Here is a 21,852-nt window from a genome sequence, read left to right on the forward strand (position 1 = left end):
CCCAGATAGATTAGTGTATATGTGGGAAAACTGAATTAATATTAGGTTTTAATTCTCCACTTGGGCAACACTTTCGAGTGGACTTTCTTATTCCTGGGCAAGGCATGCAAATAGAAGATAATAAAAACAGGAATGGTGGGGGGGGGGGATCTCAACTCTAACAAACCAAGGAACATGAGCTGAGCGTGGTGGCGCATGCCTTTAATACCAGCACTCAGAAAGCAGAGGCAGGTGGATCTCTGCCTCTGCAGCCAAGGCTACACAGAGAAACCCTGTTTCAAAAAAGAAAAACAAAAAGAAAAAGAAAAAAAAAAACCAGAAATCAAGGAACAGTAATTTTTTTATGAACTAGAATAAGAAAACATGGACTTCAGAAAAAAAAAAAATCTAGCTTTACCAAGAAGTTGGCTTATGATCACACTGAAAATTCTTGGCAAAATTCATTCTACAGCAATAAGCTGAACTTGCCCAAGACAGGTACAAAAAGTAGTGTATCCACTTTATAGTCATCACGCCTACATAATCTGTACAGACCATATGTTTCTACATATTGCACTTCCATTTCCAGGACTGCAGGAAGATGGCAGAGGAGCAGCAGGCATCAGAGCCTTCCCCACACTAGGAATCCAAGTGCTGGTTACAGAGAAACCAAAATGCTGGTGACCCTTAGAGAAAAAAAATCCAGGCACCTTCCTCTAAGTCCTTAACGACAGTCATTTGGCATCCAGAACATGTGCGTGTGAACAGCTGCTCACTGCACCACTTTCACTAGTGTTCTACTCAGACACTTTAAACCGAACATGTACTTGTAAGATACAGAGGGCATTGATGTCAGGCCTCCTCTATCTCAAAGAAGACTGCCTTCAAAAGGCTTAAAAAAGTTACCATCAAGTGTGGCTTGAAGCAGACCCCTCTCTACAGCTTTCTGGAATAACAGAACCAGAGGCCTTTTTATATTCCAAGGACCATGGGTATCAAAGCACAGAGGCTGAACATTCAGTCTTTGGTCCCTATATAAACCAATGACAAAAAATCCTTCTGTCATTCTAGAAAACATGGCTTATTTAGTTTGGGATACATCTCCACCACGTGTCCAGAGATCTGGCCTGGAGTTAGTTTTGAGCACAAAGTGGCTCAGGCTGCCTTGCTCGGGAGAGGGCTCCTCTGAGGAGCACACCTAGCAGGGTGGCAGTAAGTAAAAGCCACACCAACAGGGAGTGTGAGATTTGGGGATGGGACCCCTAGAAGAGCAGGTCCATTTCTCATTCCCAAGAAACGACCCAAACTCACCAATATGTGCTTCTTCAGGGTCATAGAGCAAAGGCTCCACTAACGTAACCCGTGTGGACAGAGCACAAGCCCTGCTAGAAGCAGAAGTCAGGAGACCTCCCTACAGCTGCACACTGGGCAGGAACTTCTTAACTCTAACTCAAAGGTGATTTTAATAACTCCATACAAACTAAAGAGATCTCTTCTGGACTAAAAGAAAAAGAATAATGTTAAAGCTAGGTGAAAAAAGAGGCACTTAAAGGGAAAATGTGTTTGAAATTTCCTGCAAGTCTCTTCTGGAAAGGGCCTGCAGGGAGTCTGGCTGCACCCTCCTGCAGCCTCCAGCACCTTGACTATACCATGGATACCCACAAGCTTACACAAGTAACTCCTCCAATGCTTCTAGCCGTCTGGGGACAAAACAAGTGAAAACTTAGGTTACTTTTCTTTATAGAATTAACAAACCAAACCAAACCAGAACTAAAATCTCTCACCAAAAAAGGCAAATGATCCTCAGTGTCACTCCTTCTGCTGGTTCTTCCAATGACACTTGCTTCTTGAGGAAGGACGAGCTGTGCCTTTTCCCTTAAGACCCTTCACCCTCTTCCTAGGCACTTACAGCATCGTGCACCCTGAAGCAGACAGCAAAGGACGCAACAAGCTCAGGAGGGAATCGAGAACCAACTGATTGAGAAAATGCACGAACATGGTCCAGAGAGTAAAAAGAAACAAGTTCTAAAAAAGAAACAGCTGCTCTGCCAGTCAAAGCCCATCACCCCAAGCAGAAGCTAAGATAGTAAGGCTGAAGGGTGAGAGTGCTTTGCTCTACTCTACTGCCCTTTGACCTTTACACCACACACTGAAGATCTACAATTAGCCATGAAGAGCTTATTTAAAGCCATTAGTAAGTGCAGGGGAGGTTCAAAGCTGCCTGGAAAGAACTTGATGCCATACATTTAATTTGAAAGACAACAACAGAGGGTAACGGTGACAGACACACTAAATCCTGGCAGGCCAACGCTACCCTGGGGAGCAGGGTTGAGGGGGCTCACTAATCAAGCCTTGCTGAACTGCCTACTCTCCTCATGGCTAGGCATCTCTACACCAGGTCATCCCCACTGCTGCACATTCAGCCACTCAGACACATCTCAGAAACACTAATTCAACATCAGACTTAAGAATAACCCGCAAGACTATCAGGGTTAGTGTTCTCATTCTATCTCCCAGACTACTTCTTGTTGTTGCTGGCTTTTTACACTTTTGTGTTTGTTGCTGATGATGCTTTAATCTGTAGTGTTAGCTGACATGGTCAGTATGTTCAGAATTTAAAAAAAAAAAAAAAGCAACAAATTACCTCTCTTGATTCTTAACATTATTAAGGTACTTTCAGGTATTCCCTCAACTCCATCAAGAAAGAGGGAGTGCATAAGTACGGGTGCATTAGGGCAGGAGGAAGAGAAGCAAAGAAGAAAGCACATGAGAAAGTGATATGTCCATAAACTTAAACCCATTCACAGAAAGGCATCTGATGTATTTTCTGAATAAGGCCTTGATCAGGGTAACCAATCCTCTTTGTAGCACACTCTACACTGCCCATAAATAAAGGAGTCTCTTTAAATTAACATTTCCAGTATCAATGAACAGTCCAGAAATCCTCATTTCAAGCGCTCGATGAGTTCCTGTGTGAGTCCAAGGTGCAGAAGCTGTGTTCGGGAGAGGTTTGCTAGGTTGGGGAAGGCCGCGAGCAGCTTCTCCCATGCCAGTTCCAGCAGGCTAGGTACCACCAGCCAGATCTTAAACAGTGACCCAGTCCGTTTGTTCTCATGGATGTTCACCACTCCTCCGTGAATGTACATGCAACCAGCCTATGAGCAAATGGCAGTTAAAAGAAGACACGTTCAAATGGAAGAGAAACAGCCACCAAGGCAGAGACTCAGCAAGCAAAGGGACCAGCATAGCTCTAACTAACTAAAGTGGGATGAAACAAAACCCCTCAGGCTGGAGATGCAAACCAGGTACAGCGCTGGTGAAACCACCAGGCTGGGCTCAACGCACCCACGACAGACGAAATCCTCACTGATCTGGAACCTATGCAGAAACCAAGAGTGCTTGTATAACTACCAGCTACTAAGGGCTACTCTGTTTTTGACATTAGGTTTCATGCACTGCTTAGCTGCAACTGGACTCCTAAGGTCAAATGAGTTGCCCACCTCAGGCTCCTGAGTGTCAGGATTACCATGGCCAGTTCTAGAGTTTTGTTTTATAATTTGCTTTTATTGTGTTTTTGTTTGTTTGTCTTGTTTTTTGAGACTGGGTTTCTCTGTGTAGCCCTAGCTGTCCTGAACTCGTTCTGTAAGCCAGGCTGGCCCTGAAATCAGAGATCGGCCTGCCTCTGCTTCCTTTTTTTTTTTTTGTTTTTTTTTTGTTTTTTGTTTTTTGTTTTGTTTTTTTCAAGACTGAGTTTCTCTGTGCAGCCTTAACTGTCCTGGACTCATTTTGTAGACCAGGCTGGCCTCAAACTCACAGCGATCCACCAGCCTCTGTCTCCCGAGTGCTGGGATTAAGGGCATGCACCTGCCACACCCGGCTCTGCCTCTGCTTCCTGAGTGCTCGGATTACAAGCATATGCTACCAACCATTGCCTGGTTTATTGTGTGTTTTAGCTTCAACTCCAAACAACTGTTGTTGTTGTTTTGTTTTTCGAGACAGGGTTTCCTCTGTGTAGCCTTGACTGTCCTGGACTCGCTTTATAGACCAGGATAGCCTTGAATTCACAGTGATCCACCTGCCTCTGCCTCCCAAGTGCTGGGATTTTTTTTTTTTATTAATTTATTCTTGTTACATCTCAATGGTTATCCCATCCCTTGTATCCTCCTATTCTTCCCTCCCTCCCTCCCATTTTCCCCTTATTCCCCTCCCCTATGACTGTTCCTGAGAGGGATTTCCTCCCCTTGTATATGCTCATAGGGTATCAAGTCTCTTCTTGGTATCCTGCTATCCTTCCTCTGAGTGCCACCACGCCCCCCCCTCCAGGGGACATGGTCAAATATGAGGCATCTGAGTTCGTGTGAAAGTCTTACTCCACTCTCCATTCAACTGTGGAGAATGTTCTGTCCATTGGCCTGATCTGGGTAGGGGTTTAAAGATTACCGCCTGTATTGTCCTTGGCTGGTGCCTTAGTGTGAGCGGGACCCCTGGGCCCAAATCTGCCTATCATAATGTTCTACTTGTAGGTTTCTAGGACCCTCTGGATCCTTCTACTTTGATATTCTAAGCGCTGGGATTAAAGGCGTGCGCCACCACCGCCTGGCTACAAACAATTTTTTATTAAAAATTAAATTTAATGTATACTAAGTATTCAAAGTGCCAAATGCTGGTAACACAGAGATAAAGATAAAGGTTCTTGGCAGTCTCTTCATTAATATGATAACAGAGGGTAACATCATTCTGCCCTCTTAGGAAACAGCTTAGAATTGATTGTCAGGGCCTAAAATACCACATACTGAATTTCCCATACATTTATATTGACTGCTCTTTTAAACTTGAATGTGATAGTATTTTCCTCTCCTTTTTTACAATCAAAGTTTGTTGCTATCTGCATCTTTCCTCCTTACCACCTACAACCACATAAGAGTGATATGAGAACAAAAACTCACAGGCGTGACAGCTGCGCAGTGAAAGTAAACTGGCTCTGGCATGGTAGCGGGGAGTTTCACCCACTGGAAAGTCTGCAGATTCAGCTTCCAGATGTCTCCCAGGATCACCTCTCCATTATAGCCCCCACAAATGAAGACATCTGTCACGAACGGAGAAAGCCAACAGCACACAAGGGAAATGAGTCGCAGCTACAGCATGTCTTACGGAGAGCACATGGTTAGCTGGCAGGTGGGCCATTCCTCAACACGAGCGGGACAGCTCACGGGGAGTAAGAATGCCAGCCTCATTCCCAGCATCCACACGGCAGCTCACAACTGTCTGTAACTCCAAAATCTGACACCCACAGATATACAATGCACATAAAATAAAAATAAATTATAAAAAAAAAAAAAAATGAGCCAGACGTGGTGGCGCACGCCTTTAATCCCAGCACTCGGGAGGCAGAGGCAGGTGGATTGCTGTGAGTTCGAGGCCAGCCTGGTCTACAAAGTAAGTCCAGGATGGCCAAGGCTACACAGAGAAACCCTGTCTCGAAAAACCAAAAAATAAAAAATGTTAAAAGAATGCCAGCCTCCAAGAAGGCATCATGTCAAGGTTCTCAAATTCAAATATTTCTAGGTTCCAGATACAGAAAGTGAATAAACAGGAAAGAGAGAGGCTGGAAATAAATAAGCTGTGGTCTAGGGAAAGACCCTGCTCTGAGGGAAGGTGGCTTTGCAGCACCAGGGAGATTCCCCGGAGGGAGCAGGCTAGCTACCTCTTCTCAGTTTCCAAGAGAAGCTAAAAATGTCACTAGTCAAGAAAACACTAATCAAAGACAAAAACAAAAGCTACAGACCAGTTTCCAAACTCTTCTTTTGAGTACCATCTTGGAAAAAGCATGTGTTTTTTTAGTCCTAGAGACGAACAGCCTCCACACAGAGGTTTTACCTTAGAGAAATCCTCATTGCGATATGCAATCTGGGGCCACAAAATAAGTTCTTCCAGGCTGTCTTCAGCCATAATAGCAGAAGCTCATTTGATCTATATAGCTCGGGGTCAGTTAGTTCTTAACTACTGATGAACTTGTAGTAAAGGCCGCGTGACCTTTTAAAGGCCCAGAAGTTAATGGCTCCCAGAAAGCAAATGGCTAATTCAAGCCTTGACCAAGTTTAAGCCAATATTTAATTAAACTATAAAATATACCAGAAAAGTTTTTTGTTTTTGTTTTGTTTTTTTTTTTGGCTAGGATTAAGAAAAACTTTAAAGCATACCTCCTCTATCCTCACAGGCAAATTAGAATAGTGTCACTACCTATAAATCTTATCCAGAAAGCAGAAATGTAATTTTTAAAAGTCCCTGTATATACATAAAATGGCGTATAATACTACTGAAATCTGAACTAGGACGCTGAAAGGATACAGGCTATCAAGTTCTTGCATACACTCCTCCCAGGAGTCGGGAGGAGGGAGGGTATTCAAAGAAATATATCCAACTACAAAAACTACAAAATGTTGGGGCTGGAGAGATGACTCAGTGGTTAAGAGCACTGTCTGCTCTTCTAAAGGACCTGGGTTCAATTCCCAGCACCCACATGGCAGCTCACAACTGTCTGTAATTCCAGTTCCAGGGGATCTGGCACTCTCAGAGGCAAAACACCATAGAGAAAAGTTAAAACAAAACTAAACTAAACTACAAAATGTCCTCAAAATCATACTTAGATAACGTAGCTGCCACTTTCTAAAGTCATATAAGGCCTTTGCTATAGGAGGCCCAAAGAATGAACTCAGAGTTCTGCCATCAGACAGAGCAGAACAGATTTCATGTTATAATACTCTGGAGAAGTTATGACAATGTTAATACAATGGGCACCAAGGTTTGCTGTGTAAAGACTCAGTCCGTTAGAGCCGTAGGTGAAGTGAAGGATCCAGTGGCACAATGCAAGTTTATTTGTCATCAGCTTCAGAGTTCTTTTAACTCAGAGTCCAGACAGAAAACTACACTTACATTCTGAAAACTGCCAAGAGGCAAAACTCTCTAGAGTTCTCTTTATATTTAAATGATAAGAAATAGGTGCTGTCCAAAATTATACACCCCCTTTGAGGAGCTAATTAGGAAATCAGTCATTCTCAGCAGCTATGATTACAGAAATAAATCAAAACTTTATTTAGACTACATACCATTTTTTATTTGAACACAACTGTGACACCTTCGGGCTGCAGGAAAACCTGTCAAACACATAAATACAGGAATTCCATTATTCATAGAAAACAACAGGGTTTTTTCACTGTTATGTGAGTGTGTGTGTCTGTGCATACCACATGTGTGTGCCTCAAAGAAATCTCAACAGAGGAAACCGCATCCCCTGGAGCTGGAGTTACAGGTGGCTGTGAGCTGCCTGCTGTTGGGAACTGAGCTGAGGTCCTCTGGAGGGCAGTATGTGCTCTTAACCACCGAACCATCTCTCCAGCTCCTAAGCCCCCATTTCTTATTTCACGTGCATTTTCTCCACCTGTGCCACATAACTCAATGATCCCTGCTAAAATCTCTCTGCTCAGCAAACTACCCTTACTCCCCTCCAAAAAACAAGTATAAAGGACATTTGTTAAAGACATGCATCAATACTTTTAATTTACCTATTTTTTCATGAGGTTTTGTTGCAATCTCCTCCCATGCATTTGTTTCAAGGTTGTATGCATGGATCTTGGAAAAAAAAAACAAAGATGTACAAGTAAATAACTGTAATCTTAGTTATAACAAAAGCACATTTTAAAAGCAAACTTTTTAAGAGCACCTTTAGAAAAAGTGAGAAGGAAAAGCTAGAGCGAGGAGAGAAGCGCATGCGCCTCTCCGTGTGCTGCTCCAGAGCTCGCACAGCTCCGCAGTGTGCGAAGCAGCACGGGTAAGGCTGTGGGGCAGGACTTCAACAGGCCACTTCAATTCCACAGCAGGCCAGGGGCTCTGTCACCCGATCCAGACCTCCTCTGGGATGTCTAACTATGGTATTTTGAAATGCCTTGGGGACAGATGACTAAAAGCCCCTAGGAGGCTGACTCTCCGGAGTCTGGTGTGGAGTCCTCCCTATGCCTGTGCTTAGACTCGCTGCGCTGACAAGAATGTGACAGTCTGAGGAGCCTGGCTCCAGCTCTAATTGCTACAGTCTCTAGTTCCCGCCCTACCCAAGACCAAGCTCATAAAGACTTCTCAGCACATGATGGCTGTGACTGCCACTGAGTTAAACCTTCTGTCACAGAGAACTGCCATCACAAAACAAGTGCTGAAGCTGCTCAAACACTCAAGTCCCTAACGGAATCACATCGACTAGTAAGACACATACATGCCTTGCCCAGTCTTTTCCCACAACCTTATACTTCTTTAAGAAAAAAGTACCTTGTTTAAGGAATAGGCTGTCCAGGAAGTACCGCCTCCCAAGATGTAAATCCTCTGCCCATCATGAGCAATTTCATGTCTGTACCTGAAAATATCGAGTAAAATATTTAACTAGGTGAAAATGACCTTCCTAAGGTTTAGCTGAGAGGTTTTTATTAACTAAATATTAACCCTTATTTATGATGACAAATTATTAGAAGCGACCTAAGTGTTAATAGTGAATTAAATGAATTACAGAATATGCATGAAATGCATTAGGATACAATCAATAAGGAATAAAGATAGCTAATCCATTCAGAAGTTCTTTTCACATTATTAACTGAAAAGGAAATGAGCTCCACATAAAATAAGCTGCAACCAGGTTTAAAACTTTCAGACATGCCAGGCATGGTGGCACACGCCTTTAATCTCAGCACTCCGGAGGCAGAGGCAGGTGGATCTCCTGGGTTCAAGACCAGTCTGGTCTACAAAGTAAGTTCCATGATAGCCAAGGCTACACGGAGAAACCATGTCCCCAAAAATAAAATAAAATAATAAACAAAAAACTTTCAGATATGCAGACACACCTGAGTGAGAAGGTATCCAATTTCAAATGGTAATCCTAGCTATCTCTAAGTTTAGATGGCTATTTTTGGTTGTCAACTTGAGTATATCTGATATACCTGAGTATATTAACTAAATAATATACTTGAGTATATTAACTAAAACCCAAGTGGCTAGGTATACTGTGGAGGCTTTTTCTTAAATTATTTGAAGTGGAATGACCCACTTTTAATGCAGATCTTTTGAACTGGGAAGATCCACCTTTAATCTGGCCACGCCTCCCCTGTGCCTGCTTGCTCTAACTGGCGCTGGCGAGCCCATCCCTTCTCTGGCATTTGAGCCTACTTCTTCAGGGTTCTGGTGTATAATGAAGACCGGCTGAGACATCCTGCCTTGTGGAATTAACAACTACCAGATTTGTTGGGCTAGTTGGACAAATACCTGTAAGCCATTCTAATAAATTCTGTGTGTTTGTGTGTGTGTGTGTGTGTGTGTGTGTATTCATCCTATAACTTCTGTTCCTCTAGAGAACCCTGATTAATACAGGCTCTTTTGAAAGCGGAATTCTTTTTTTTTTTTAATTAGGATTTGATGTATATGGGTGTTTTGTCTGCATGTACTATGCACACCAGAAGAGAGAAGTGAATCCCATGGGACTACAGGTATAGATGGTTGTGAACTGCTATATGGGTGCTGAGAATTGAACTCAAGACCTCTGAAGAGCAGTCACATTAACTGTTGAGCTATCCTTCCAGCCCCTCAGAATTGGATCTTTCCGTGGGGTGGGTGGTGTTCAAGACAGAGTTTCTCTGTATAGCCCTGGCTGTCCTAGAACTCACTCTATAGTTGAGGCTGGCCTCTGCCTCCCCAGGACTGGGATTAAAGGTGTGGGCTCAGAACTGGAATTCTTGATCCTCCTGCCTCTGCCTCCCATTGGCAACAATAGACATGTCCATAAAATGATTCAAAGACGACAGCTATGTGAAAATACTTTGTCTTCCTTTCTCTGAAAGGCCCTAGTGTTCACAGCGTAAATTATATCCAAATAATTGCATTAATGGCTACTTCCCATGTGCCCTCGCAGGAACTCTGCAATAGCTAGCCCAGCAGCATCATACTGTAAGGAAGGACACCTAGAGTACAGCAAATGTCGACATGTTGCTAAAAAACAACAAAAGACACCCAATTAGTCTAAACAGAGGGAATACTGACTTCCAGTCAGTACTCACTGACCCTCATTGTGACTCTCAGTGGTAACGGCTACCACTGGTTTCCTTCATAACATTACTAGCTTCTTACTACTGAAAGACTAAAAAGTACACAGAAATAACATCTTAAAATACTATAAATACACTATTCCCACCAACAGACCTTTCTTTACTACTGATCTGGACCCAGGTGCCAGTTAGCTACTTTTTCTGCATGTTGCCAAGGCTCTGGAAGAGGTCAAATCCCCCCAAGACTAAAGTGTCAATCAGCTCAGTACCTACCTTTCCTCTGGCAGGTCACAGGACAGGTTGTTTGGTTTGAGTTGTGTCCACACCATGGTGTTGAGATCTAACTTGTGCAGGTCTGTGCTGTAGATGTAGCCAGTTGTTCCCCCAAAGACATAAAGGGAGCCATTGATGAGGGCCATGGCCTGTAGAAGGAGAAGACTTCTTAACGCTTTATTACAGAACTGAGACTTAGTAGATGCCTCCAACCATGTTTTATCAAATTCTCTCCTCTTTGTTTTTCCTTGGGTTTTTTTGTTTGTTTGTTTTTACGATTTATTTATTATTTATACAGTATTCTGCCCACATGTGTGCCTGCCCACCACAAGAAGGCACCAGATCTCATTACAGGTGGTTGTAAGCCACCATGTGGGTGCCGGGAATTGAACTCGGTACCTTTGGAAGAGCAGACAGTGCTCTTAACCTCTGAGCCATCTCTCCAGCTCAGTTTGTTTATTTCTTTATTGGGTTTTGTTTGTCTTTTCTTTAGTGTTTTGGTGGAGTTTTTTGTTTTGTTTTGTTTTGAGACAGGGCTTCTCAGCACAGCCTTGGCTGTTCTGGAACTCTATCTGTAGAGCAAGCTGGTCTTAAACTCGGAGACACTCCTGCCAGTCTCCCATGTGCTGGGAATGAAGGCCTGCGCGCCACCACTTGCCTGGCCTCTTCTTCTTAACCCTTTAAGACTCTTGAGTAGGAATATGGCTCAGTAGCTGCAGTGTTTTCTGATTTCCCAGAGAACTGAAGTCACATGGTGGTTCACAATTATCCCGGAAATCCAGTTCCCGGAGACCTAACACCCTCTTCTGGCCTTCGTGGGCACTAAGCACAGATGTAGCACACATACATGCAGGCAAGACATGTATACACATAAAATAAATCTAAAATAAGATAAAGTATCAGACTTGGACTCAGGTGCAATGGTGCTTGCTTATGTCCCAGTACTCAAGAGACTGAGGCATTACAGGCTAACCTGAGCTACATAGTGAGACCTCGTGTTAATAAGGTTAATAATAAAAACCAACACATAAACAAAAAACAAACTCACTCCATCAAAATTAGAAGTTAAAGGGCTGGCAAAATGACGCAGTGGGTAAAAGTGCTGGCCTTGCAAGCCTGACACCACAGAGTTCTGAGCTCATCCACAGGATTCACGGAGAAGGGAGACAAGCAACTCCCAAAACGTCCTCTGACCTATACCCGTCGTGGGCTGTGTGGCATGTGTGCACACACACGCTGGTAACATTAATAATAAACAAAAGTTTTCAAAGGTTAAGAAAAAAAGACCTGAAAGCCAGGTATCTAACACACGCCTCTAAGCCCCCTTCTTCCTGAGGCTGAAGCAGTAGGGTCACTTGATCTCAACAACTGAGAGCAGCCCGGGCAACATGTGAGAGCAGCGTGTCCACAAAAGCATGATGGCCAGATCTGTAATAGAACCCGGGGGCTGTCTTATCTTCGCCTTTACAAAAGTAAAGTATTGCTGGTTCTATCTATAAAGGTATCTGGGAGATAACTCCTAGAGGTCAAGAATGTAGGGAGAGTGGACAGGAGCATTTCCACTGAAAGCTGCTCCTCTTCTAAGCAGTCTAAAGAGAAACACTCCTAGGAAGCAGTAAGGAGAGAAATCAGCTGGCATCGGTCTAAAAGCATGAAGCCCAGAGCTGGCATTCCCACACATTTCCCATCAGACTCCTCTTCAAAGTAAGATCACACACTCCCCTCTATGGTCACTCTCAGCCTGAGTGGCTCCTGTGCTGGGACAGAGTCATCTAGAATGTGTCCCTCAAAGTCAGAGTTCATATAGGGTTAATCACTCCTGCGTGCCACACAGCTGAGCCAGATGCCAAACAGTGCCTACTCTAAGTTCAGCCACTGGTCTCGAATTCTCTGTTTATGGTAGGTAGCCCACTATCTTTTTGAATATAACTTTACAAACCAAAGGTTAAACTGACCTATACATAGTCTCTACATGTGTTAGATTTAATTTAGCTCAGATTCATGTTCAGTCTCTTAGTGAGCTACACTTCTTAGGAGATAAAGTTCTTCACAGAACCCTATCATCAGATCAGATCAGAGCATGCTAAAGCTCAGTCTTACGCCAGGGCTTGTTATAGTTTAAAGACATTTCCAAGTAGATCTAGCTCCTGACCTTAAACTGGATTAGAAGTAAATAATGGCCCTGAGAAGATGGCTTGGTAAGCAAAATGCTGCTGTACAAGCATAAGGACCTGGGTTCAATTCCTAGCACCCACATAAAACACAAACAAAACAAGACAGAAATGGTGATGTACGCTTGTAAAAGCAGTGCTGGGGAGGCAAGGTCGGGCCGAGCCCTGGAACCCGCTGGCCAGGCAGTCTAGCCTCATCAGCAAGCCCCAGACCCCAGAAAGACACTGTCTCATAGAAACAAACAAAAACAAAGGTAGACAGTTCCTAAGGAGCAATACCTGAGGCTATCCTCTAGCCTGCACATGGAAAATATCCTCCCTCAGCAAAGAATGGTGAAATCAAGAGGGAGAACGGTATACTTTTATACCAGAAAGATGAAATATCCCATCAAGTTCTATCTCCACTGAAACAACGGGAGCACTGTATTCTGACATTGCCACTAGACTAGAAACACACGAAACAAAGACCTTCACCATTCACTGGGCTCAGATTAGTACCTGTCCATAGATACGGCTGGGTCTCTTCCCCCGACAGCTGAGTAACGCCCATCTCTTGTACTTCACGTTACAGACATGGACATCATTGCCGTTGCTCTCACCAAATGGGATGCCTGTACCTCCAAACACTAACAGGTTGTTTCCATGCAGCACAACTGGGGAGAAAGAATACACATTCCACTTACGCAATTGCTTTCTGTAATGTTGCCCCATGAACCCAGACCATCTGAAAAGCTCAAACATGTCTACTTTAATGACCTTACTAAGATCACTCATTCCTAACTATAGAATTTTATGAAGTGGCTTAATCCATACTGTATGGATTGTCTCACATGGTTCACTGCTAGATGTATGACACACAGGCAAAATGCACTTATAGAATTCACTAAGTAAAGCAGTGTGCATACCAATGTCAATCCACAAACTGCAGAATACCAGTTCTGTTCAAGACAGCTCAAATACACAGCAAACCAAAGGAAAATGGTCTATCATCTTTGCCTTGAAAAGACCCAGTAGGAGATCTTTATATTTTAATACTATGGTTTCTGTCTGTTTAATCCTCTGCTAGATAAAAAGAAACACCAATATCCTGTAGGCAATTTTGATATGCTATCTTTATCTTTTCTGTCTGCCACATTACATACAATCCTCCCTTTCTTCTTCCCTCCCTCCTCCATCTGCCCCTCTCATCTCACTAGCTCCCCAACTTCCTCACAATCTTAGACTCACACAGTGTAGAAGATAACAGTCTGCACAGTCTCAAGTTGGACCTCACTCTAGTGCGACTTCAGGGAAGCTCCTTAGCCTCCATACTTAATTCTTACAACAACCCTGTGAGGGAGGAACTGTAAGTGCTGTTGTCTTCTCTCTTTCATTGTTACTTCCCTCTCTGGCTCTGCCAGCGTCCAGGGCTTGGTGCATTCCACCACTAAGCAATGAGCCCAACCTCCATTTTTAGAGATGAAAAACAAACAGAAGTAGCAAGTGCTTGTTTTTTAATTCTTCTGTTTGTTTACAGGAGATAAGGTCTTGCCATGTAGCTCAGGCTGGCCCCAGAATCACTATGTAGCCCAAGCTAGCCTAGCCTTGAACTCACTGCAATTCTTCTGACTCAGCCTCCCAAGTGCTGGGATTACAGGCATGCACCACCATGCCTGGCAAGAACAGTTTAAATAGCTTGCTGAGGGTTTCCTAGTGAGAGCTGGGATTTAATCCAGGCAGTCCGGCTTCAGAACATGTATTCATAGCCATTTATTCTTAGGGCCTCTCTGAAACCTTGGGTTCTTCATTTGTACAACAGCAATCACTGTAGAAACTTGTATCACAGTGGTTCTGTAAAGAAGTGAAGGCCATCATTTAATAGCTATTAATTACCATACCTGTAACTCCAGTTTTTCATTTCGACTACATTTTCCTACCTACTTTATACTGAACCCCCTGAGATGTTGTTAATTTCATGTTACAGATAAATAAAGTTAACACTCATCTAGCAATCTAATATGATACAGTTAGATCCAAACCCTGGAACTCAGAGATTCAGAGTCATCATCCTGTATTATCATCAGTGAAAGACCTATTCAGTGACAACACTTAATCATGTCACAAGAGCATGCATTATTAACAAGAACAAGTGACACTGAATTTGCCATTTCAGATAATTCACAAAGTCAAAACTTCAGAACTGCTGGCACTTACGTGACATGGATGCCAATTCCCGGGGCATGTAGCCATCTGTGCCCATCTGGTGCCAAACACCTGTTGCAAAGTGATACCTCCAAAGCTCCCTGAAGAGAGGATAGTCTTCATTATCCGGCCCTCCCGACTCATCATAGTCTGGGTTATACCCTCCAAACACATAGAGATTGGTATTATCTGCCACACAACGATGTCCACTGCGAGCTGGGGGAGGTCTGTGGCCTAAAGAAGAAGAGGACACTTTTCCAAAAGTGGTCCACAGATGAAGAGTATAAACAAAATTAGTAACAACCATTGGAACTTTAAAAGGGAGTCGGGGAGGGATTCCTAACACAATATATATGCCATTTACTTAGTTTATTTTATACACTCACACAGACTACTTAAGATTTTAGGGAGTTAGTCTCCATTTTTATTTTATATAATTTTTAAATCTCAACGACTAAGAGAGATTCTTCCCAGGAAAGGTGACACAGCATGATAAACTCAAGGAAATGGCTGACGATATGGAATTCAAGAAAGGAAGAGGAGAGGCCTGGTACTTCAGAGGCTAAGAGGTCAGAGGTCAGATTTCCTTACTTTTTAGGGGAGAACACAGGCAAACTAGATTAAACTGTGATTATTGGAGAAAGCAACCACAAACATGAATGAGTCATGCCTAAATAAACACATACATGTAAGTATACAGTTAAAAAGAAAACTGGCTCTCATGTTGGTCAGAGCAAAATTCTTTGAATACCATTCCAAAACTTTTCAAAGAAAATCCTGTATTTATCCCAAAGAACATCTTATATTCTGCCCAAAATTATTACTAAGAAAAGCTATTTATGGGGGGAAAAAAGCTTAAACTCAAAATGGTAAAAAATAAAAAACTCTAAATAAGACCTGACCTCTGGAACACTTATTGTTCTGTGATACTGGTGAGGACAGTATTTTCTAGATAGGACCCCAGAACCCCCCCCTCCCAAAACAAAAGCATAACTTGGCAAACAGGAAAGAGGCAAGTTCTAAAATGTAAATATTTTTCTTTATGATACCAGGAATCAGACCTGTCTCATGCATGGTTGGCAAGCGTTCGCTAGAGCCGCAGCCACAGGATCTTTCTCAAGTTTCAATTACATCAACTAGCCAGGGCTTGTGGCACAGGCCTGTAATCAAAGTTACTCAGGGAGCTGAGACAGGAGAGCCTGCCTGGGCTCAGAACAGAAGTTCAAGACTAGCCTATGCAATTTAGGGATAGTCGGTCTCAATTTTAAAAGGGGCGGGGGAGTGTGGGGGAGAAGGCTGGGGATACTGCTCAAGTGGGTAGAGTACTTGTCTAGCATATTAACGGTCCTTGGCTTAATAGCTGGTACACAATAAATAAATGATTAAATTATATACACATATATTAGTTCATTTTAAATTATTTTGAGGTAATTTTCAAGGGAGAAGAAAAGCCCACTACTTTTTGTTTCTATTATCCTTACAACTTCTCACAGTGGTCTACATGAACCCTTGAATCGTTATAGAACCAAACAAGCTAAAATACAATATGGACTAAAATGATATTTTATCTGCTGTTACCCTAAAGGCACCTCTATTTTCATGTGCTACTGATACTAGTATGTCATTCATTACTAGTTAGGACATTGCTAGACATCTAATAAATATGCTTTACTAAGTATTTATTACCAACCTTGTGCCTTTGTTTTTTTTTTTTTTTTTTGGTTTTGTGTAGCCTTGGCTGTCCTGGACTCACTCTGTAGACCAGGCTAGCCTTGAACTCACAGCAATCCACTTGCCTCTGCCTCCCAGGTGCTGTGATTAAAGGCGTGTGCCACTACCCTGGCTCTTTTGTGCCTTTTTAACCAAAAAAACGAAAAACAAAGCAACAATGACCCTGTTAGCCACTCTGGTCCATGTCAGGCCTGTGTTCTTTTTTTTTTTTTTTTTTTTTTTTTTTTTTGGTTTTTTGAGACAGGTCTTTCTGTGAAGCCTTGGCTGTCCTGGACTCGCTTTGTAGACCAGGCTGGCCTCGAACTCAGTGATCCGCCTGCCTCTGCCTCCCGAGTGCTGGGATTAAAGGCGTGCGCCACCACACCCGGCCATAGGCCTGTGTTCTTTAAGGCCTGGGTCAAGCACCTCAAAGCCCTTTCACTTAACTCACTAGGGTTGGGTTACCCTCAGTGCTCAGCAAGCCTAAAGTCCTTCTTTGACACTGGCCTAGCCCACCTACCCTGTGAGTCTCTAGTGAGAGAAATGCTTCCATGTCTCCCCATACCATGCTTTTAGGGATCTCCGGCTCACAGTTATCAAGATGGGAGTGCTGTAAACTTTGTGAATATGTGTAATTCCAGGCAACTGCAATCAGCTGGCAAATTCACATTGCGCTGTGACTGATTGTAAGTGAAGAATCAAGTCCCCTCCTGGAACAGTGGCAACAGGAGAGTGTGCTGTGCAGGCCTGAGCAAGGGCTCTCGTGACAACTACGTTGAATCCAGTTCCTTCAACCAGGACCTTGTGGAAGCCACTACTTCTCAATGAATCTGTTTTCTCATCTGTGCTGGACATGGTATCACTGTTCCCCACAGATTATTATTTTTAAATGTTCACTGGCTTATGTGCATATCTTTCCAGATGGCAGTAAGCTATTTGAGGAAGAGAAATGTATGTGCATTCACTTTTCTATGACCTAGCCTAAGGCTCACAGAAAACATGAACAAAGTTGAGAATGAACTAGTTTGTAACTGATTCTTCACTACCCATCTCGTCTGTTTGCTTTTCTAATGCAAACAGAGTAAAAGTTCCTAAATAGCAAACAGCACGTACAATTATCCTGCATCACCCATAATACCTGACACAGCTGGAAAAACACAGCACATCTAAAAGTTTCCGTGAGTTTAACTTTAGGCCAAAGTAAACGGAGGCAGGGATAGATGGCATGGAGCTGGACAGTAGAGCAGGTGCTCAACATGTGTGAGGCCTGGCTTCCACCCCAGCACCAAAAAAAAAGAAGAGGGGAAGAGTGTGATCTAGGGGACAAGTGTTGGATTTTGTGATAATCTTTGAAAGTTACAAATGTATCTAGGAATTAACAATACCAACTTAAAAATAGTTGCTACCATCAACAGAAAAACTGAGAACCTCTAAAATGTTATTATTTTTTTCGTTTCTAAGAGCCATTAGATAATTTTTAAGTTTTCAAATTTTGGGCCAATATGAAAAGAAATACAGTACCATTCTAGAACTTTCTCTCATTGCACACAGAGCAGAGAACGTATTCCAAACTATCTTTGTGATGAACATAACTCACGTGGATCAAATACTGAGGCAAAATGTCAAGATGATCTGACATAAAATGTATCAATTCATTCACTGTAATTCCAAATATTACTGCAGAGCAGCTGTGAACTGTGACTATGACAGGCTCCAGGCCAGCGATGCTGTCTCTGGGGCTTATAACCTAGCTCTGCCCTGCACAGTACAGTAATTCTTGGCCACACTTGAAATGTGGCTAGGCCAAACTGGGATTCATGTTCAACAACTTAGCATCCCTAGAAGAATGTAAAATTACTAGTTCTGTGTTAATGATATGTTAAAATGATATGGCTTGACTAAAAATACCATCATGCCTTGTTTTCATGTGGCTGCTACAAAACTTTAAATTTGTAGCTCTTATCTCTATCAGATAGTGTTGGGCTAACTTCTGCTGGTCTCACAGTCTAGTCTAATTAAATAGAATAATTAATTGTTATTATTATGCTGTGTAAAGAACACCTCATCCGTGCTGGACAGTCTGTCAAGGAGCCTGTACAGCTGTACTGAGAACGTTACTCCTCTCCACACACGTCCATCGTACTGTCCCAGCCCAACAGTGACTCACATATCAGAAACCCATTTCATTTTTAATAAATCACAGGAATTTGTCCAGGCAATGCCACAGGAACCAAGCACTAATTTTCATCATCTGGCATATAGCACAGGATTCTCAACCTGACAAAATAAGATTAGGTTTTAGTCTAAAGTCTCTGAATGCCCCACCCAAAGTTTTCTGCTAATAAAATCATCCACAGGTTTGGGGTGCCTGGTTCCAGAACTCTCATGAGAAAACAGAGGGGGAGGGTTTCAGAGTGAGCTCAGCAGTGAAGATGCTCACAGCCAAGCCTGGAGACCAGCATCCAACCTCTGGAGTGTACATCGCAAGAGAGAACTATGTCCCCGAAAGCTACCCCTCTCTCCCTCCCTCTCTGTGTGTGTGTGTGCGTGTGTGTGCGTGCATGTGTGTGTGTGCGTGCATGTGTGTGTGTGCGTGTCTGTCTGTCTGTCTCTCTCTCTCTCTCTCTCTCTCTCACACACACACACACACACACACACAAACACACACACTGTAAATAATGTAAATACTTTTAATAAAAAAAGCAAATGTAGACGTGAAAAAAAATGGAAAATGAACCTACATGCTGGGTGATCTGAACAGCCAGAAGAGACATGTAGCCGTGGGTCCTGGACACCCAAGCCATCTTCTTTCCTGGGTCAGGCATTTGCTCTAACCCGGGGTAAACAGGAGTTATGATTCTAACTATGGAAGTGGGTTTGAATTTGTAGCAGAAGCCAGCTAGCTGTTTGAGATTATACAGTAGATACTTAGGCTGTTCCCAATGTTCTCATAATTAAACTTTCTTTTACATATTCGTATGAAAATGTATGAATATATATCTGGAAATATAGAACTTTTGGGTCAAAGGAATATGCATTTCAAGTGTTTACAGATAAAACAATTGTAAAGCCATATTGTTCCTCCAGTAGCTGAACTGGACCAATTTATACTCCTAAATATGTGTATGAAAGTATATATCCTCCCCCTGCCAAAAAAAAAGTGTATATTTTATTCTTTGAGACAAGGTCTTAGGTAGCCCAGGATTACCTCAAGCTCTCTACATAGCCTAGGATGATTGGATCCCCTGATCCTCCTACCTCTACTTCCAGAATGTTGGGATTACAGGTATGGGTCATCACACCAGATGAAACACTGGACTTCATGCGCGACAAGCAAGTATGTTACTACCTGAGCTACACACCCCTCCCAGCACTACTGTCTTCCCCTCTTCCCTTATTGCGACAGAGTCTGGGTATGTAGTCTGGGCCAATTCTTTGTTTGTTGAGACAGGATCTCACTATAGCACTGGCTGGCCTGAAATTCGCTCTATACATCAGGCTGGCCTTGAACTCATCAAAACCTATCTATGCCTCTTCAGTGCAAGTATTAAAGACATGTACCACCTTATCCAGACAACCTCCAACTCTTCATCTTCTTCCTCTGCCTCCCAAGAGGTCAGCCCAGCAAAACGTTTTTAAAAGATATATTTTCTATGTGTACGAGTGCCTAAATGTAAGCATATATACTATGTGCATACCTACACCTAGTACCTAAGGAGATCAGAAAGGGGCATCAGATCCTGTGGAACTGGAACTACAGACAGTGGTGAGCTGCCATCTGGGTGCTGGGAACCGAACTAGGTTCTTAGTCAAGTGCTCTTAGTCACTGAGCCATCTCCCAGGTCCCAGCAAATAATTTTGTTGTTGTTGTTTATTCTACTCATTTAGCTAAAATTTAACAAAACAAGGTTGAATAGTAGAGATGACATTGAATAGATTAGTCTTAATTTAATTCCGTGAGAATGCTAGTCAGATTTCTGGACCACTAAATATGGCATTCCCTCTTGGTTTCTTTTAATGGTCTACCAATAAAATAATCACTATACATAAGAATTTTGTTCATTATCAGAAAAGAGTGTGTTTTAAAAATAGAGTTTGCATTGAAATGTTACATACATAAAGTCACACATATAAGGCTATAGTGCGATACATTTTAACAAAATGAATGCTTATATTTTGTTAGGTTTTATATTGGGGGGGGTGTCACACTTTTCCTTTGAACCTATTAGTGTAGGTACTGCCAGCTCCCAGAAGCTTGCCCTTCTTCATCACACCCTCCAACTCACCTCCTCACTACTAGAGGCAATTAATTTTCTCTTTAGATTTATTTTATTTATGTGTATGAGTACTTTGCCTGCATGTACAGGCATCATGTGTGTGCCTGGGGCCCACAAATGTCAGAGGGCAGCATAGGATCATCTGGAACTGGAATTATAGATTATTATGAGCTGCCATCTGGGTGCTGGGAATGAAAGCTGGGTCTTCTGCAAGAGCAGCAAATGCTTTTCACTTTTACGCCATCTCTCCAATCCCATTAATTTTTGTCAATCATAAAATTAGCAGTCTCTCTATAGCTTTGTTATACATTATTTATTGTTATGCATCCCCAAATACTATTTGAAGTGTAAAACAAAATGATATAGTAGCCAGATGTGGTGGCGCACGCCTTTAATCCTAGCACTTGGGAGGCAGAAGCAGAGATCTCGGAGTTTGAGGCCAGCCTGGTCTACACAGTGAGTTCCAGGACAGCCAGGGCTACACAGGGAAACCATCTCAAGAAAAAGAATACGTTTTCTTTCAGGTTCTTGCCTAGGACTGCTCTGAGGCTCCCCGTGTTGTGCTGTTGAAAATGGTGGGTGTGGTCTGCTCATTCCCACTGCTAGGCAACACTTCTCTGTAGAATACACAGCCCAGTTTACTTACTCAGTCCAGTTCGGTGAATGTCTATTTAGGTGATTTTGAGCTGTGGCTCTTAATGTTGTTGATATAAACATCCTCATACATGTTTTCAGGTGCACAGGGGGCCACACTGCTGTTGGCTATAAACCCAGATTGGAATTTCTGAGTCTTAAAGGAAATCCTTATTAGAGGAGACCATATGTTTAACAACTTCCAGTCACACGCAGCATGAGAGCCCCTCAGTCCCACATGTGCCCCAGTACTTGGCATACAGTCTCTGCTGCATTTGAAGAAGTCCTGTTAGTCTGCAAACCTAACTCAAGCTACAACACACATCTTTCTCATTGCTGTTGAAATTGAGCACTTTCTCTTCTCTTTCTTTTTCTTTTTAGATAGGGTCTCTACATACACTCCTAGCTGTCCTGGAACTCACACTGTAGACAGGCTGTCCTTGAACTCACTGAGATCCTCCAGCTCTGCTTCCCAGAATGCTGAGATTGAAGGCATATGCCACCATGCCCAACGAAATTGAGCACTTTTTATGTTAATTGGCCATCTGGAAT

General features: G+C 42.7%; 1 protein-coding gene across 2 annotated transcripts in view; it reads right to left on the reverse strand.

The window, feature by feature from the left end:
• Positions 1-2,475: 2,475 nt before the first annotated feature.
• Klhdc10 (kelch domain containing 10) overlaps positions 2,476-21,852 on the reverse strand; it is a 49,414-nt gene continuing 30,037 nt past the window's right edge. For both annotated transcript variants that reach the window (XM_051151784.1, XM_051151785.1), the window contains 8 exons: positions 14,693-14,914; positions 12,998-13,152; positions 10,329-10,477; positions 8,296-8,380; positions 7,542-7,608; positions 7,086-7,133; positions 4,926-5,065; positions 2,476-3,134 (listed from right to left, as the gene is read on the reverse strand). In XM_051151784.1, the coding sequence (XP_051007741.1) occupies positions 2,925-3,134; positions 4,926-5,065; positions 7,086-7,133; positions 7,542-7,608; positions 8,296-8,380; positions 10,329-10,477; positions 12,998-13,152; positions 14,693-14,914 (1,076 nt within the window). In that variant the 3' untranslated portion in view covers positions 2,476-2,924. The remainder of the gene's footprint in view (positions 3,135-4,925; positions 5,066-7,085; positions 7,134-7,541; positions 7,609-8,295; positions 8,381-10,328; positions 10,478-12,997; positions 13,153-14,692; positions 14,915-21,852) is intronic.

Source organism: Acomys russatus, chromosome 10, assembly GCF_903995435.1.
Source record: "Acomys russatus chromosome 10, mAcoRus1.1, whole genome shotgun sequence".
Lineage (NCBI taxonomy): Eukaryota > Metazoa > Chordata > Mammalia > Rodentia > Muridae > Acomys > Acomys russatus.